Source organism: Grammomys surdaster, unplaced genomic scaffold, assembly GCF_004785775.1.
Source record: "Grammomys surdaster isolate TR1022 unplaced genomic scaffold, NIH_TR_1.0 192, whole genome shotgun sequence".
NCBI lineage: Eukaryota > Metazoa > Chordata > Mammalia > Rodentia > Muridae > Grammomys > Grammomys surdaster.
Window position 1 is genome coordinate 2,851,447 of NW_021604637.1, and position 19,028 is coordinate 2,870,474.

General features: G+C 44.9%; 1 protein-coding gene across 3 annotated transcripts in view; it reads right to left on the bottom strand.

The window, feature by feature from the left end:
* Itgam (integrin subunit alpha M) overlaps nucleotides 1-19,028 on the bottom strand; it is a 45,505-nt gene that overhangs the window by 24,103 nt on the left and 2,374 nt on the right. For all 3 annotated transcript variants that reach the window (XM_028769439.1, XM_028769437.1, XM_028769436.1), the window contains exons 3-12: nucleotides 14,792-14,895; nucleotides 13,048-13,118; nucleotides 12,790-12,907; nucleotides 7,066-7,196; nucleotides 6,578-6,723; nucleotides 5,087-5,240; nucleotides 3,701-3,851; nucleotides 2,946-3,019; nucleotides 2,293-2,422; nucleotides 1,882-2,024 (exon numbers count right to left, since the gene is read on the bottom strand). In XM_028769439.1, the coding sequence (XP_028625272.1) occupies nucleotides 1,882-2,024; nucleotides 2,293-2,422; nucleotides 2,946-3,019; nucleotides 3,701-3,851; nucleotides 5,087-5,240; nucleotides 6,578-6,723; nucleotides 7,066-7,196; nucleotides 12,790-12,907; nucleotides 13,048-13,118; nucleotides 14,792-14,895 (1,222 nt within the window). The remainder of the gene's footprint in view (nucleotides 1-1,881; nucleotides 2,025-2,292; nucleotides 2,423-2,945; nucleotides 3,020-3,700; nucleotides 3,852-5,086; nucleotides 5,241-6,577; nucleotides 6,724-7,065; nucleotides 7,197-12,789; nucleotides 12,908-13,047; nucleotides 13,119-14,791; nucleotides 14,896-19,028) is intronic.

Below are 19,028 nucleotides of genomic sequence, written 5' to 3' on the forward strand. Positions count from 1 at the left end.
ACCCTGACTGTCAAATAGATGGTGTGGTGGCTAACCTTGGCTGTCAACTTGACTGGATGTAAAATCAACTAAAGTGCTAGCTTTTGTACACTCCTGTGACAAAGCTGAACTCAATAAATAGCTCAGCAATATTCTTGTGCAGTTAAAAAAATGGAGAAACAGTAAGAGTAGAGAGTCACCTTGTTTACAGTGTTAAGATGACACCAGCTGGAGGCTTTGTAAATGACCCTTTTCAAGTTGAGGGCATGCCCTGTAGCTCCCAACTCACTGGGAGTTTTCAATTGTGAAAGGAAGTCAGAGCCCATCTACCCTACTGTACCTCCTAATGTAACTACACAGCTCTAAGACCCTGTTGTTAGGATGAATTACACTGGGTTTTCTCAAAACAGCCTTTTTATGAGAAAGTTTACATAACATAAATTCTCTTGTCTTAAAGTACAAAACTCAGTAGTGTCGACTATGTTCCTGTTTTGTAACTATCAGATCTAAATCCGTAACAGTGTCCCCAGATAGAAACCATGTTGTGGTTAGTCATTCTCAGAGTCTACCCCACTTCATCTACTTGTGTCTACTAACCTACTTTTTTTTCTCTATCTACTTGTAGAGGGAGGTGGGGGCTGTGATTGGTTTCACTGTTGTTTTATTTTGATTTTGAGACTGAGTCTCAAACAGTAGAGCCCAGGTTGGCCTAGAACTCACTATGTAGCCTAACCTGACCTCAAACTTGTAATTCTCTTACCTCACCCTCTTGTATACTGAGATTTTCTCTGGGTCTCTTAGATTTCCCCATGAACTGTGACATCAGTTTGACCATATGAGGCATCTTAGAGGAACAGCCATTTATCCATTTATCAGCAGATATGGGATTACTTCAGTATTTTGTGTATATGTGTATGGAGTTCTGTGTGTGTGTGTGTGTGTGTGTGTGTGTGTGTGTGTGTGTGTGTCTGTGTGTGTGTGTCTGTGTGTGTCTGTGTGTCTGTGTGTGTCTGTGTGTATGTGTGTGTGTGTCTGTGTGTATGTGTGTGTGTGCATGTGTGTGTGTGTCTGTGTGTGTGTCTGTGTGTGTGTCTGTGTGTGTGTCTGTGTGTGTGTGTCTGTGTGTGTGTCTGTGTGTGTGTGTGTCTGTGTGTGTGTGTCTGTGTGTCTCTGTGTGTGTCTGTGTGTGTGTCTGTGTGTGTGTGTGTGAGAGAGAGAGAGAGACAGAGACAGAGAGAGACAGAGAGAGAGACAAAGAGAGAGACAGACACAGACAGACAGCGCCAGAGGTCAACCTCAGGGGTCATTCTTCTACAACTATCTACCTTGTCTGTTGAGATGGAGTCTCTCATTGGCCTGGTTCACCAAGTAGGGTATTCTGGCTAGCCAGATAATCCCAGAAGATTCTTGTCTCCACCTCCCCAGCTCCAGGACCACAAGCATGCTACCATGCCCAGCTTTTTAATGTGGGTTCTGGCCATCAAATTCATGTCTGAGTTATCTCCTCAGGCCATCAACAGATATAGAAAAATTTCCATATTTTAATATCTAGTGTGGCTATATTGGTTATGTCCAGGCTAAAGGCCAGCTCCAGAAACAGGTAGTCATAGAATGCTCTATACAGGTCAAATATTACTAGTCACTGCTGGAAATGCTGAGGCTAGCACAGGACTATAGCTCAGTGGTAATGCACTTGCCTGGCCTGGGTGAGGCCCTGGGTTAAAACCCTGGTACCACAGCAAAAGGAAGAAAAGACAAAGGCACAGCATTCTCACATACAAAGCTGACCTGGGATTCTAACATAAAGCCCTCCAAAGACTGCCACACATGGCACTGGTCTGTTCTAGAGTCTCTCAGTTCCTGGATGCCTCTGTGTTCATTCTTCACACACTCCACACTTACCTGGCTGCCCTTGATGTCAGTGTGGGGCTCCCAGGCACCAAAATTCTCCCTGAACATCACCACCAGGCCAATATGCTGATATCGAGGTGCCCCTAAAACCAAGCTTTGGATGCGGTTCCTCGAGATGACTGCAGAAGCATAACCTAAAAAGAATGCTTTAATAAACCAAGTGTTTTCATTGCAGACCTGGCCCTCCTTTCTACAGATGGGCTATTCTCAAGTAGGGGACTAAAGCATCCACATGCTTGATGTGTTGGTATAACTATTATGAACACAACTAAAATTAGATGTTTAAAAAAGAATCTCTACAGCTATCCCAAGGGCCAAGAAAAGAGCCAATAGCATCCCCGTCAGCTGAGAGATATCACATCCTCACCCCTTCCCAGAGCAACGCCTGTTCTCCTCACTCACCCAAGTAAGCATCGTTCATGTCTGAATCCACTCTGGTTGTGTTGATGAAGGTGACTTTATCCTTTGATGTATACAGGAAGGCTCCACCTGCCCAGTCAAAGCTCCCCACAGAGCCCAGCAAGGGACCGTTCTGGGGAAAGGAGCATAACAGGATTGAGAGGTGAAGAAAGAGAGGACCAGTGGCACGGGCCAAAAAGCCTCCCCATGAGAACCTACCATGGAGAAAAGCGCCAACCCTCACGCCTCTATAGAGAGAATCTCCTCTATGATGTATGGAAACATGATTTATCAATAAAGAAGGCTATGGTTAATGAGCTAAGGTAGGATTAGGAGATAGGACATATAGCAGGGAGAGAGAGGAATTCTGGGAAAGACTCAGGCTGGAAAGATTGGTCCTGAACTCTGGAGGAGATGCTTGCATGAGACTGAAGGAGAGGTAGCCAACCATGTGGAAGACATAGAATAGTTTAAATGGGTTACATCAGTAACTGAGCTAGTCGGGAACAAGCTGTAGCTTACAGCCTAAGCATTAATTAATATATAACTCAGCCTCTTCTGGGAGCAAAGAGGCTGGGTGGAAAAGCATGCGGCTACACACCTCCTCGTTCTTTTGTGCCCCATCTTCACCCCCAGTTTAACACAGGACCACTCACAGAGGTAATGGCAGCACTGAAGCCTTCTTGAGACATCTCATGCTCAAAGGAGCTGGTACTTCCTGTCTGAGTGCCTGTAAGGAAGAAAACTTTCCTCGCTAAAACAAGCAGAAGGGCATAGACCAAATACCCAAAACGTCAAGTGTTCTCATTCCCAGGCAAAGGGAGGCCCTGGTGTTGAACTGGACACAGGCACCTCACAGGGATGGCAGCCCTTTAGCTACTGCTGCCTTTTCTCAAGGAAGAATGGGTCCTCAAGGTGTTTAACCTTTCCACAGAAGGCACAGATCCAGACTATGTATGAAATGCCCTAATTTGGTCAGGTGTTGTAGCACATACATGTAATCCCAGCACTTGAGAGGCTGAGGCAGGAGGATTGCCAAGAGTTTAAGGTCATCCTGGGCTACAAGGTGACACTATATTTCAAAAATATATCCCTCAAAAAAAAAGAAATTCTCTAATTTGTAAATGTACTCAATAAACATTTGTTGGGCATTTCTCTGTAGCACACACTATTCTAGGCAGAGGATACATGACAGTAAATCAAACACTGTTCATAGCACATGTAAATTTTTGATAAACTGTTGTGTAGGATTTGAATCACTGTGCTGCAGTTTAATCATCCTATAGCCTAGATGTGGTCATTAGAGACCTGGCTCTGCTTATTTCAAGGGGATGGAGCAAGTCAGACCCGAATGGCTGGAGATGCGCTGATGCTGGGGTAGGAACCGCTGGTCTGCACTGGGCCGGCTCACCCTCAATAGCGAAGATCTTTTCCTGAAGCTGGTTCTGAATGGTCTTCAGAGCTTCAAAGTTGTCCACTTGGAACACGTGATCAACAGCTGGCTTAGATGCGATGGTGTTAAGCTCTCTGCGGGACTCTGGTTTGCGGAAGGCGTTTCCCACCTGTTGCCAAAGAGCCAACGCTAAATTATGTATTCTCTGATGATAGCAGTCCCATATACCAGAGAAAATTTCTCGATGAAAGAATCTGAAACTGTTTCTGTCTGATAAAGAGTTCAGCAGAAGGTGGTTTAGAACCAGACTGTTGGGGACAGTTAGGCAGGTTGTACATAGCACGGGGAGCAATTTGGTCCCCAGATGCTCATCCATCATTCCTCCTGGTAGGGGGCTGACATCGCCCCAGCAAAAGAGATTCCTTTGTTGTTGTTGTTATTTTGCTTATAAGTCTTTATTTCTCTCTTTCTCTCGGTGTGTGTCTGTCTTTGTGTGTATGTGTCTGTGTGTCTGTGTATGTGCATGTGTGTGTGTGCACACGTGGGTCTGTGGCCAGAGTTATCAGATCCCCTGGAGATGAAGTTACAAGCTGTTATGAGCTGACCTGGGTGCTGGGAACTGAACTCTGGTCCTCTGGAAAAGCAGTAAGTGCTCTTACTAAGCTATCTCTCCAGCCCCAAGAGGAGCATTTTTATATGTGAACGTCCTTCTTACAAGCCACACTATCATTTTGTGATACCTTTTTCTATGTTATTAAAGGTGGCACATAGCATGATTACACTGGGGATCCTAACATTTTACCTCTTTCTGGACCCAAGCCTTTTTCCCAAATTTTGCCACACCCATCTACTCCCGGTGGGACATCCTGCTCCACTCACTGGCTCTGTGTCAACCCTGATTGTTACCAAATGTGATGCAAATAGAAGTTTGAAAATAAAGTCCCTCGCCCGCACCATCTACTCCCTCTCTCCTCTCCCTCCATCATGAACGCATCCTCAGGTGAGACCCAGGAAGCAGGAGAGCCAAGCTACCCAGCTTGTTCCCAGCAAGCCCATCTTCCCAGCAGACAAGCATAAACTAGCCAGAAGTGGGGAGAGCAAAGGCAAGCTCGGCAGATCTGTCCCAGCCTGCAGCTAACAGCAGATAAGTAAGTGAGCCTCGCTGAGACCAGGGAAACAACTTGCCAAACCACAAGCTGACTTATAAAACCGCTGAATTTTGAATCATTTGTCACACATACAGCATTATTGTGGCATAGCTATGGGGTAGTTGTGTATATGGCCCAGAAACGGCCCTTGCCGCCCTTTAATTTTACCAAAATTTGCATATTGAAGACAGAACACATCAGTTAAAAAATCTCCAATCTCCACAGAAGTACCAAGCCCAGTATCTGTATTTCCTACCCCAATTACGTAGCGAATGATGCCTGCTGCCTCTGCCTCAGGAATGACATCCTCATAATTCAAGGAATCCCCGAACTTTTCTCCATCTGTGATGACGACGAGGATCTTTGCAGCATTCTCCCGGGCCCCATTGGTTTTCTGAAACAGTTCTCTCCTGTGCAGGGAAGAGAATGACAGACACACGAATGGGCAGAGATATTGCTAGCATCCGGCATGAAACAGCAACAGTCAGAAGCACAGATGCTGAGCCTGGCTGTCTAAGTGTGGTTCTCCCCTGAGTTTGATTGGTTTTGTTGTTGTTTTTTATGTTTTGAACACAAAGTCTTGCTGGGCCTCAAATTGGTGATCCCCCTGCCCCTATCTCCTGAATTACAGTTATGCACCACCATACGCAGGTTCTTTGTTTCTGTTATATATGGGGGGGGGGGACGTAAAGAAATAGAAATAGACCGCCTTGATTCATAACCAAATCTTATTCACAGTACTGTACAAACTTTCTAGCTTATTTTCCTACACTTTCGTGCGTGCGTGCGTGCGTGCGTGCATGCGTGCGTGCGTGCATGCGTGCGTGCGTGCGTGCGTGCGTGCGTGCGTGCGTGTGTGTGTGTGAGAGAGAGACAGAGACAGAGAGAGACAGAGACAGAGAGAGACAGAGACAGAGAGACAGAGAAAAGAGGGAAGGAGAGAGAAAGAGAGAAGGAAGAAGAAGGAAGAGGAGGAGGGGGAGGAGGAGGAAGAGGAGGAAGAGGAGGAAGAGGAGGAGGAGAAGAAAGGGAAAAAGGATCAGGCAGGGTGCTGGATACTTCAGCAGCTATCCATCCGACAGGGTCTCTCACTGGCCTGGAGCTCAGTTATTTTGCTGGGATATCATCCCTGGGCATTGAGCCTCCCTGGCATCAGGATTACAAATGAATTTCCACTGTGTCTGGCTTTTCCACATGGGTCCTGGAGCTGGAACCCATGTCTTTGCGTTTCCATTGCAAGTACTCTATTAACTTTGTTAGCCAGACCCTTATCGTCTTACACTCTTGCCAAAACCCCACATTCACCTCTGTACACAAAACAGAGCAGTCATTAAAACAACACAGACAGAACAGCCCTGCCTGCTTAAAACTGTCAGTGGATCCACACTGAACATAAGGTTGGGTTGGTGGCTTGAATTTGACCTCCTCTTATTTTGTCTTTTTGTTGTTTTGGTTTGGTTTTTCTTTTCCTTTCACTGTTGTGGATCGCTCCCAGGGCCTCACCCTGCTTAAGCAGGCACTCAGCCCAGAGCCCAGAACAGGCTCAGTCCACCTTTCCACGTGTTTTTGCTGCCTCTTTTAACGGTTAATTTTAACTGCAACCTATGTTTACAAGAACAGTCCTCAAATAGTTTTGCCCTCTGGAAAATATCTCACCCCATCCCTGTCTAAACAACTCTTCTGATCCTTCGCCATCCAACTAAAAGCTCCATCGCCTCCCTCTAAAGGCAAAGACAAAGGGACTCACACTACTTTACGGATCCCTGTGGCGGTTTTTGTCCGTCCGTTCAGCTGCCTTATGCGACCCACATGTGATCTTGGGTTAGGGTTTCCCTTGAAATCATTGAAAGTGAAGTGAGTCCGGAAGTCATCAGAGTACTGCATCAAAGAGAACTAGGAACAAAGCAACTGCCATTACACCACAGAATGTGCCCAATCCCCTCACCCCAGCAAGGGCTGTACATATCTCTATATCAATACTAGAGCTTAGCAAGAGTGGCATGAGGGTTTCATTCCCTAGGACAATCCCTATCAATCAATCAGTGAGTCAGGGCCACCTAAGTGACAGGAGCCAAAATAATGCAGAAACTGTGACAGGCACAGCAGAAAAGAGTGTGGCAAGGTGACACAATCGTCTATAATTTACCAAGTCACACTTTTTATTACTCGAGAACAGTGGCAGCCTGGTTGTCATGAATTTGTCAGCCTTACATAGGGCTACCCACCAGCCCTCACCAAGGTTTTAGACTTTTTGAACTGGTCCATCACAGTTGAGACAAACTCCTTCATCTTCTGAAAGTCACTGTTGCTGATGCTACCGGAGCCATCAATCAAGAAGGCAATGTCACTCTCCTGCTGAGGACATCCTGAGCAAGAGAGAAAAAGAATACATTAGAAATGTCACCTTAGCTGGGCAGTGGTGGTGCACGGCTTTAATCCCAGCGCTTGGGAGGCAGAGGCAGTGGATTTCTGAGTTTGAGGCCAGTCTGGTCTACAGAGTAAGTTCCAGGACAGGCAGGGCTACACAGAGAAACCTTGTCTCAAAAGACAGAAAGAAAGAAAGAAAGAAAGAAAGAAAGAAAGAAAGAAAGAAAGAAAGAAAGAAATCTCATCTTTGAATGTCAGCTCTCTGCTGGATAATCGGGGTGGGGGAGGGTAAAAAAAAGAATCCTGATTTTGCATGAAAGAAAATAAAATATGGACAGATTTCTTACATATCAGCAAGATGGGCGAGCAGAAGCCCTTGGTAGGCTAAAATCAACTGTACTTGGATGAAAATAACTGGGATGGGTGTCAGAGTGTACCGAGGGAGTAGAGATGAACCTAGAGAACACGAAAATCCAGGCTGGCCACAGAGGTTCCACACCTGGACGGTAAAGCCAAGATCAGTGCTGAACTCATAGAGGCTTCTCCCTATGACAGGAAGCTAACCAAGAGAGTACCAATATCTCTCACCACCTTGGATATCTACGGATCACCAGTGGGGATCTCTGCAGCCCTCACAGACACTAAGCCCAGGTGAGGGAGCTGCCTGGAACCCACATGGCTATGCTCCCCCCAAAAAGCCAACACTGCATCTGCCCCCACAACACCATCACATCCTGGATCCATAGAAACAGCTAATGCATGTCCTAGTCCAGGAATGAATATTCATGGTGCCTTCCCGCCCCTGGTGTTTGGTGGGTACCCATCTAACTACAGAATACTCTCTGGGGCCAGGTTACTATGGAGTACATACAGTACTGTATTGCTGTGAGGGGGTATCATGGCCAAGTCAGTTTATAAAAGAAAGCTTTTAAGTTGAATGCTTGCTGACAGTTTGGGGGGATTAATCTCATGCATTCTATTTTAGGAACTCTCCTCTCAAGACAGACTGGGAAGAGTGTCACTGCCTTCGCCTCTCTTTCCCCATGTGACCACACTGAGTAACCTTTCTCTTTCTATTTTTCACTATTAATTCAGCTCTTTCAATTAGCTCATTGAAGACAGAAAGATAGATGGATCCAGCTTGTTAGGGCACAAGCTGAGTCTGGTAACACCAGTACTCTGCGGCCTGCAAACTACATGGGTTCTGACTCCTAAGACCAGAGGTCAGATGAAATCTTGCTCTTACCCATGACACTCTGACTGCACAAACCAACTCCTGAAGTCAGAAGCTGCATGAAACCTGCTGCTGCCATCTATAATACCCTGACCTTCACACAGTGCACACCCAGACTCCTGAAGTCAGATCCATGTGACACCATGCACCCAGCACCCAGCTTACTAGCACACATGAACCCTGAATCCACACTCATGAAGTCAGAAGCCAACCCTCAACACACTGTGAAAAGTTGGAAGCCATTCTCCCTGTAGCCAAGAAAGGGTCAACCTAGCTGATCCACCCACAAATCAGTACTAAGTCTCACCACGACTAAACTTCAAGACCTGCTAACCAGGAGAAATACCACGGTGCATGCACCAGTCCAAATATTCAATCTGTGTGCGCCAGGAAGAGTCAGCCAATGAAACAACTACAGATGTGGCAGTCCCAAAACAATAGCACAATCAAGACATGAAAAGCCAAGACAGCATATCTCCACCCAAATTACCAGCTAAATGGTACTGGCCCTCTCTGAGAGTCATTTTGATGAAACTATAAACAACAAATTTGAAAAAACAATAACAAATATGTTCATGGATTTCAAAGACAACATGAATAAACTCCTGAATGAGTTCAAAGAGAGCACAAATAGTTGAGTGAATTAAGAAAGTCAATTCTAGGGATGGAAATAGAGTCCAAAAAGCAATGCTAAATAAAAACAAACAGATGATGATAGGGAAAAAAAAAACTTCCAGCCGGGCAGTGGTGGTGCACGCCTTTAATCCCAGCACTTGGGAGGCAGAGGCAGGCGGATTTCTGAGTTCGAGGCCAGCCTGGTCTACAGAGTGAGTTCCAGGACAGCCAGGGCTACACAGAGAAACCCTGTCTCGAAAAACCAAAAAAAAAAAAAAAAAAAAAAAAAAAAACTTCCATGAAAAAAAAACAAAATCTCAGTAGAAAGCCCCTCCCAACCAAGGCCTGAAGAAAAAGTAGTGAGGGGCTGGAGAGATGGCTCAGTGGTTAAGCACTGGCTGCTCTTCCAGGGGTGCTGAGTTCAATTCTCAACAACCACATTGGTGGCTCACAACCATCTATAAAGGGATTTAATGCTCTCTCCTGGCATGCAGGGGCACATCCACACAGAGCATGCATACCATAAATAAATAAATGTTTTAAAAAGAAAAAATAGTATAATTGGATTATTCAGTCAAAAAGAATGATAATTTTAAAAAAAAAAAAACATATGGACGGAATACATGAAATCTTTAAGATACCATAAAAAGACAAAATCTACAGTTATGAACATAGGAAAAGAAAAGTTCTATTCCAGAGCCATAGAAATATAGTTTTAATAAAATCATAAAAGAAAATTTTCCAACTCTAGGGAAAGAGATGCCTACTCAGGTACAAGAGGCAGACAGAACACCGTGTAGGCATGACCATTAAGGAAAAACCACACATCATATGACAGTGAAAACCACTAAATATATAACACAAGAGAAGTGTACTGAAAACCTGCAAGAAAGGTTAATTGCATTCAAGGTGGGCCCATCAAAATAACAGCTGATTTTTAATTTCATCTCATTTAATTTAATTTCAGTTGAGAATACTGAAATCCAGAAGGGCTTAGAATAATGAATGCATATTAAGTTCTGAAAAGCCACAACTACTAACCCAGGCTGATATACTCTCAATTCTGAAAACTGTCTGTCATTGTTGAAGAAAAAAGAAAAACTTACCACCATAAAAAAAAAAAAAAGCCACTAAAGCTGGCTCTAGAGAGATCCCTAGAGAATGAACATCCAAGAGATGCCAGGGAAGAAAAGAAATCTTAGGACAATTGTTAAGTTAATGGAGACTAAGAATACAACAAAAAGCAAAGAATCAGTTGCCTTGGTCATGGTGTCTCTTCACAACAATAGAACAGTAACTATGGCAATCTCCCTCCTCTATGTACCTGAAGATGTCCTTGAACACCTGATCCTCCTTCTCCTTCTCTTTCTCCCAAGTGTTAGGATCACAAGTATAGGCCACTATACCTAGCTGAGCTGGATTTTTTTTAACTTACTCCAAAGGATTAGAATATAGCAGAGGAAATGAGATGTTAATTCTGAAATAGCCTGGTAACAATTCTGTTATGTCCCTCCCTGTCCCTCCTCTCTGTCTCTCTCTCTGTCTCTCTCCCGCCTTTCCTCCCCACCCACCCTTCATCTCTACCCCCATCTATTCATCTACCTCTCTATAGTAAGAGTTTTGGTTTCTTTAAAAAACACAGATAAAAATGCTTTTGTTTTAATCCCAGGTTAAAACAAAACTGCTGCTTCAGATTGTCCACACCAGCAACTATGATTTGCCTTGCACTCTAGCAGAAGCATGTTTTTGCAGATGGTTTCTGCAATTGTGTGACATTTGGAATCCTGGGAATTTTTCAGAGGGTATATAAATGGTAGGACCCCAACAGATGGCTGGTTGGGGGTTGTAGATAGGTTGTTCACTAGTTGTTGATTGGTTGTTGTGTTGGATGATAAAGACCCAAACCCACAGGATGAGCTCCCCCAGAGATACTCATGGTCAGGACTCGCTGCAATTTGCATGAGGTTTTTTGAAGAATTGATAGTGGCTGGTCCACCAGGGCCCCTCTGCTCAAAGGCGAGAGGGAACCCTGAATTGCAGTAAAGGGTGGTTTATATACTGAGTTCACAAAGACAGTTAATTGCTTCTTGGACAATATTTTTAAAAAATTTCAAACATTCATTCTCAAGTGTAGTTTCCAATCCCAGACTCAGTTCCTAAGTAACTCAAATTTACACCTTTATCTTTATAACCTAAAGGAATTCGTCCCAGTGGCTTCTGTTTACCCAGGTGATTGTTTTAAGGGCTTATCTTCCTTGTCTTGGGCCTTTTCCTCTGGAACGTTTGTTCAGGCCTCTGGGATGGACTCTTCCCCGGATGTGCCTTGGGGGCCTTTAATATTTGAGTTTAAAACCAAAATTGGAGCTTTTTATTAATTTTAAGTTTCTACATTTGTTGCCTGTGGTTTGTTAGGAAGAAAAAATTCGATATCCTGATGGTGAAGATCAAACTCGCCCTGAGGAGCGACACACCCATCAGCAGGAAAGGGTTTAACAATAACGTTGCTCCATTTTCAATTCCTGGCTTTACTCAAGGATCTCTTTCCTTTCCTCTCTATCCTTTTCTCTCTCTTATCTAGTGTTATGGAGTGTGGAGAAGGGTGGAAGAGAGAAGAACCCACACAATAGCAAATGCTGGCTACACCTCTCCACATCCCTACCTTCCTTACTACCCCTCTAGTCAGAGACCGACTTCTCCTTCACTCTGACATGATCCAGCTGATGCATGAAGTGACCATGAGGGAGGCAGAGGGAGGTCCCCAGCCTCCAGCCTATGAGAAACAGAGCTCACCAGTTCTACAGGCACAGACATGAGCTTGGAGCAGGACCTGGCCCCAGTCAAGACTTCAAATGAGGCGGAATCCTTGGCTAAACAAATTCACTTCAATCTCCTGAGAGACTCAGAAGTAAAGTCTAAGCCATGCCAAAGTTCTTGACTTACAGAAAATTTGAGACGATAAATGTTCACAGTTTTAAATCACTGGAATTGTTAGGTAGCAATAGACACGGGACATACAAAATGTGCCTGGCAGTGGACCTGTTCACAGAGGAAAGCAGAAGAGAACAGCAACAACAAAGTAGCTAGGTCCTGTGAGATGTCAACAAGAGTGTCATGGCTGATAGTGAGCTATTAGAAGGCTACAGAGCAGAGGAAAGACTGCTTCGCACAGCGACTTTATGTTTATTTTATTTCTTATTTTTTTGAGACAGAGTCTTGACATGCAGCCCAGACTAGCCTCAAACCCATGCTACCTCAAACTCCTGCCTTGGTCTCCTGATGCTGGCATCACAAGGAAGTACCACTGTGAATGACTCAAAAGAGATGATATTTAATCCAGAATGTTAGTAATGGGTTATGAGCTGGGATTTGTGAAAAACATTCCCAGCATAAGGGCTTTGAGGATATCTTGGAAGGATCCTTGGAGAAGAGAGGCAGTGGGAAGCTCTGAAGCATGATGACTGAGACAGAATAGGTGGGAAGATGTTGGAGCATCGAGCATGGTCTACTCCATCAACAACAACAAAGACGATGCTTGGGAGACCCCAGCAATCGCTCCAAAGACAATGATTGGGACATCTGTAAAGCCAAGTGGCTTGATCTTCTCCTCCCAGAAGTGAGGGGTAATGAAGCTACCTTAACTTCTCTCCAAGAGACCCAGGGTTTCTAATCTCCCTGTACCCAGATCCCCAATGTACCACTATACCATGAGCAGCCACCGTCTCAGCCCATCCTAAGGGACTTACCTCTGAGAGCCTCTGGGAACTGCTGGGGTGGCTTTAGCAGGTTGGAGTCGAATAGATAGCACAGTCCATTCACATAGGTGTTCTCCTTGCAGTTTTGGTGCACAGTAGGGCCACAGGCCTGAGGGTCAGAGCAGGAGTCAAAGGGATGCCCCTGCCTCCTGTCCTTCTGTAGCAGCCCCTCCACAAGACCTCCAGCCCAGCATCTCCCACTCTTCCATCTCTCCCCTCAAGACCCTCTTCTGATCGAGGGCAACTCACCAGCAGCTGCAGAGGGTTGGTGGTAGCAGCCAGGGACAGGCCCAAGGACATATTCACAGCCTCTGGAGGTACTGAGAAGACAGACGTATGCACAATGACCCTTGGGGTTAGAGGAGTTGTGAAGCAGTCAGGCAGGGACATGGCAGGGGTACACGTCCATGTTCACTGTCTTCTTCACAAGAGCCAAGCACAGAGGCCAGTCCATAGATGACTGGATAAATAAAATGTAGTCTACACAATGGAGTCCAATCCAGCCACAAAGAAGAATGAAGTTATGTCACTTGCATAGAAGCAGATGGAATTAAGTAAAATAAGCTTTAAAGTGTAGGGGACTATTTGGAATAGGGGCCAGCAGGAAGTGGCAGGGGAGATTGGAGAGGGTAAAGAGGATGGAAGGCTTGAAATATATTGTACAGGTATATCAATATGTCAGCCAAGCATGGTGAGGAATACCTTTAATCCCAGTAGCTAGGAGGCCTAGGCAAGAAAATCACTGTAGGCCAACCTAGTCTACATAAAAAGTTTCAGGCCAGCCAGGGCTATACAGTAAGACACTGTCTCAAAAAGAAAAAAAAAACTAAACTAAAGGATGAAAAAGAAACTGTCATAATGAAACACAATATCAGAAGTGGATGTGGAGCCGGGCGGTGGTGGCGCATGCCTTTAATCCCAGCACTTGGGAGACAGAGGCAGGCGGATTTCTGAGTTCAAGGCCAGCCTGGTCTACAGAGTGAGTTCCAGAACAGCCAGGGCTACATAGAGAAACCCTGTCTGGAAAAACCAAAAAAAAAAAAAAAAAGAAGAAGAAGAAGAAGAAGTGGGTGTGGCCCTGTTGGTAGAATGTGGCTTGCCATGCATAAAGCTTAAGGCTACTTGTGGTGCCAGCACTTGGGAGCAGAGCAGGAAGATCAGAAGTTCAAGGCCATTGCCAGATACATAGCAAGTTTGTGGGCAGCTTGGGTACAAGAGACCTTGCAGAGAGGTTAGGAGTATAGGAAGAGAAGGGAAGAGGGGGAGGGGAGGGAGATCATTCTCTTATATGCTACTTGTGTCTGGAACAGGAAAGATGGCCGGCTCAGTCAGGATAGTTACTGCCATGAAGGCCTGAGGACCTGAGTTTGGGTCTCCAGAACTCATGCAATAACAAGGGTGTACCCACACCCCAGTACTAGAGAAACAGACAGAAGCATCCCTGAAATTCACTGGCCAGACGGCTCAGCAACTAAGGACACTGTCCTACATAGTGGCTCATAACTGCCTGTCACTTCAGTTCCAGGGACCCTCACACTCGCTTGTGGCCTCAGACATGCATATGGTACATAGACGTACATGGAGGCAAATACTCATAACAAAAACATTTTTTTTCTGAAAAAAGAGAAATTTTTTTGCCCAGACAGCCTAGCTAAATCAATGAGCTCCTGTCTCAAAATAAGCAAGGTAGAGCACGGTGAAGAACAACACCGATGGTGGGTATGGCCTCCACCAGCTGCACACGGGGCACATGTACCTGCAGGCACATGCACACACACATACAAAATGCTTAAGTGTTATTTATTCTAGCAAAAGAGTGACTTCAGCCTGGGAGACAGAGGCTAGACTATAAAAGGGGACTTAGCAAGTTTGCCTGAGAGGTCTGTAGACAAGCCGGAGGCTAGGGAGCCAGGTGCTCCCTGCCCCACCAAAGATACGCAGGATACACACAGGAAGACTCTGTTCAGGAGCCAGAGGGAGAGGTGAGACTCACCTTGCAGGGGGATGGGGTTACACCGGCTTGTGCTGTAGTCACATTGGTAGAGGGCACCTGTCTGGTTAACAGCCTTTGCCTCCTGGGGGGCTGCAACAACCACTCTGTTGAGAGGGAATAATAAAGGATGCTCTGAAGGTAGGGAGAGGAGGCCTTAATTCTCTCTACTTTCCAGAGGGAAGTAAGGTTCCTGAACTCCCATAAATAGGAGGAAGAATTATCAAAGTAAAAAATGAAAAAAAAAAATGTAATCCTAGAATAGGAAAGCACTTTCTAAGAATGACACAAACTCTGAGAGGATTTTAAAAACTGGCTTTAAGAAAAAGTCTTGTGAAGTTAGGACGGGAAAGGGGTGGGGTGACAGGGAAGGATGGGAAAGCAGGGGCTAAGAGGTAGGTTTGCTCAAAATACATTACACACACATATGAAATTCCCAGACAATATTTAATTAATATTTCAACCACATAACTGTTTTAACTAAGTGTGTAAAAATTAAAAACAATTAAAAGCAGACTCAAAAGATAAATGACAAAGTGGGAAAGGAAGGCTTGCAGCTTACACTCCAGATGACCTTCTCTGGTCTGTTGGTTCCTGCAAACCAGGAAGGGGGAGGAACAGAAGATGTGAGGGGGGGAGGTAGGAGGGGACAGGAAGTAGGTAAGAAAAAAAGTATCAACAGAAAAGGCAGTCACTGTGTAGCAAGTCTTCTAGGCCCAGAATGCCCCTTGTCATCTCAAAGGCCCAACAGCTGTTATTATCCAGAAGAAACCAGAAAGAGATTGATCCTGTCAGTATTCCATCTGGCAGGGAGGGAGGAGCTCAAAGGCTGTTGTTGATGGTTGCCAGGGAGAAAGATTGTTTGTAAGCTGTGCATGCTCCTGTGAGTAACTGCTTGTCTATGCTGTGGAAGCTATACCATCTAAAGTCATTGGCTCACAGAGCTAGACCTGCACAGAATCATTCTTCAGTCTGTTGTTGGTGTCTGGTCTGGAGGGTACATATACTTGTTCATATCTCTCCAGAAAAGGTTACAAAACAAATACTTCCCATAAAAAGAGAAAACAGGGTGGAGAGATGGCTCCAATGGGTAAAGGTGCTTGCCACACCAGCATGATGACCTGAGTTTAATCCCTAGGGCCCATAATGGAAGGAGAGGACTGACTTCCAATAGTTATCCTCTGACCTCCATATGTGTGCAGTCTCACACATGCTCATACACACACACATGCACGCACATTAACATACACACACATACATGCATGCACACACACATACATGCTCATACACACACACACACGCACGCACACACACATGCATACATATGTGCACACACACTGTACATGCTTACACTATTAAATCATGGGCTTATACCTGATCACTCTTAGAAAGCCAGATCTCACAGTCTAAAGAAATCAGGCCATATCCCCTTGAAGCTCCCTCCCTAGGACAGAGGGAAGAAGGCATGTGGTCTTACAACTAATTTATGTCCTACCTAGTACCTGGTACTCTGTTCTGCTAATCACATGTGCCATCCCACACTAAATCATGCGGTGCAGAACTTTCTATCATCTCCTGAAAAGATGTAAAAGCTGTGGTTGTTTGAATATACCCAGCCCTGGGAGTGGCACTATTAGGAAGTGTGGCCTTGTTGGAGTGGGCGTGGCCTTGTTGGAGGAAGTGTGTCACTGTGGGGGTGGGCTTTGAGACCCTCCTCCTAGCTACCTGAAAGACAGCTTTCTCCTCACTCCCTTCAAATCAAGATGTAGAACTCTCAGTTCCTTCTCCAGCACCATGCCTGCCTGCATGCCGCCGTGCTTCCTGCCATGATGATAACGGACTGATCCTCTGAACTTGTAAGCCAGCCCCAATTAAATATTGCCCCTTATAAGAGTTGCCTTGGTCATGGTGCCTCTTCACAGCAATGGAAACCCTAACTAAAACAAAAATCAAGCATTTTTCTTTGGCTCCTGTGATTTCTCACAGCTCACAGCTTTCCTCTGGGTCCTCTCTCTCACCATCCTGTCATGACAGCTATCACTCTCTCTTACTTTAATCAATCTCTCTCTCTCTCTCTCTCTCTCTCTCTCTCTCTCTCTCCCCTCCCCTCCCCCATCTCTGTACTCCCCTCTTAAGTAGCTTTCCTTTCCTCTCTCTTCTCATGAGAGTTGAGCATATCCTGTTCTGTCAAATCTTTCTCTGACTTATCACTTTGTCTGGCACTCAATCAGACATCACTTTCAAACATGGCTGCTTCCTTCTAACTTTACCTTCACTGTTTGAGATTAAAGGTGTGTACTAAGGGCATGTCTGTGTTCCAGACAGAGAGAATAAAGGTGTATGCTAAGGGCTGAACCACACCACAACTAGAAACAGTTTTTCTGTAAATAACACAATCTTGGGGTTCACAGTGTGATCAAATATTTTGTCTCTCTCTTATTTTTTGAGTTAGTGCCTCACTATATCACTCCAACCATCCTGGAACTCATTATGTAGACCAGGCTGGTCTCAAACTCACACAGATGTGCCTGTCTCTGAATCCTGAGTACAAAGATCAAAGGTGTGTGCCATCACACCAGACTAGGATTTTGTTTTAATTGTATGTGTGTATGTGTGTATCTCTGTGTAGGCATGTATGCATGTGAGTTTAGTGTTCATGGAAGTTGGAGATACCAGATCCCTCTGGCCACTCCTTTTTTTTCTATATATGATGATGATGGTGGTGGTGGTGCTGGTGGTGGTGCTGGTGGTGATAAAGTTCATCATTTTTTTAAAAGGGAATAGAGAGATAACTCAGCAGTTAAGATCACTGGCTGATCTTCCAGGGGACCCAGGTTCAATTCCCAGCATTCATACAGGAAGTGTACTGGTGTAGCAGTAGCATGAATAGTATGGGAGTGTGCTCTTTAGTGTTTGTCATCTTGACACAATACTACACTCATGGGAAAGGATGATTTCAGTAAAGGAGTTGCCTCCACCACATTGGTCTCTAAGGGCATTTTTTTGATTAGTGGTTAATGTGAGAGTCCCGTGAACAGTGCCCTGCCCTGAGCAGGTGGCTTTGGGTCCCATAAGAAAATAAGCTAAGCAAGCCAATAAGCAGTGTTCCTCCAGGGCTTCTGCTTCAGTTCCTACTTCCAAGTTCCTGTCTGCAGACTCCTGCCTTACCTTCTTCCCTCAGTGGACTGTGACCCAGGATTTGCAATCCAAATAAACCTTTTAGATTAGCTTTAGGTCACAGTGTTCTTATCAGAGCAGTAGAAAACTAAGATGAGGAGTAACAGCCTCTTTCTACTGGCATTAAAGGTCTGGTCCACAAGACAAAAATCACGATTAGTACTGTTAATTGGGTCAAGATTCCTGTAGCTAGGTAGACATGGGCCTGAGAGGAGAGCCTACTCCTATTAGTCTATTAAGTGGACAGAGCACTAAACTTCTAAGTACTGAACATTACACCCTTAGCGCATCTGTCAGTCCTCACGAGAGAGGCTTCTTTTTAAATAGATGATGATTTGCAGACTCCCAACTGGTCCATGCATACAGAATAAGAGACTGGGAGTGTTCAGCTCTAAGTGAGACAGCTACACTACACACTTCCTCTCAAGGCTCAGAGTTCATTACAGAACAGGAAGTGGAGACTGTGAGGGCCAGAAGCAGTAGACATGGCAGTGAGCCAGTGTTTTCTAGACATGACAGTGCTACTGCTTATTCACAGCTTCTGTGACTGCAGACACCAACACGTCTTCACTCTGAAAAGATTTCTCCATGGTTAATCCCAGCTAATATTTCTCTAAAGGAAAAAGTTTTAGGCTTTGTGGACTGTACCCCTGATCACTTATCTTTATTCTGAGTAGCAAATGAGATGAATTATGTTTGATAAAATTTATTTTCAGAACCTGAAAGTAGGCCATGACTTGAACAAAACTCGTGCTATACATACATTGAGGATGGAGAGGTAGGCAGCAGTTAGGAGGTAATAAAGACAGATAAAAATCTCTCCTGAAGAACCATAAGAAGCCAATTGTCAGGATCCCCTGGGAAAGGAAGTAAGAAAAACTTTTTGCTCTCAACTTTTCTTGGATTTTGTGAATTTGGACCCCTGGAACCTCACTACTGATTCAAAAAAAATCTCATGAGGGTAAGGTGGTAGAGCATCTGCAAGCCTTGGATTCCATCCTCCATCAAAGAAAAGGAAAGGAGAGGAGAGGAGAGGAGAGGAGAGGAGAGGAGAGGAGAGGAG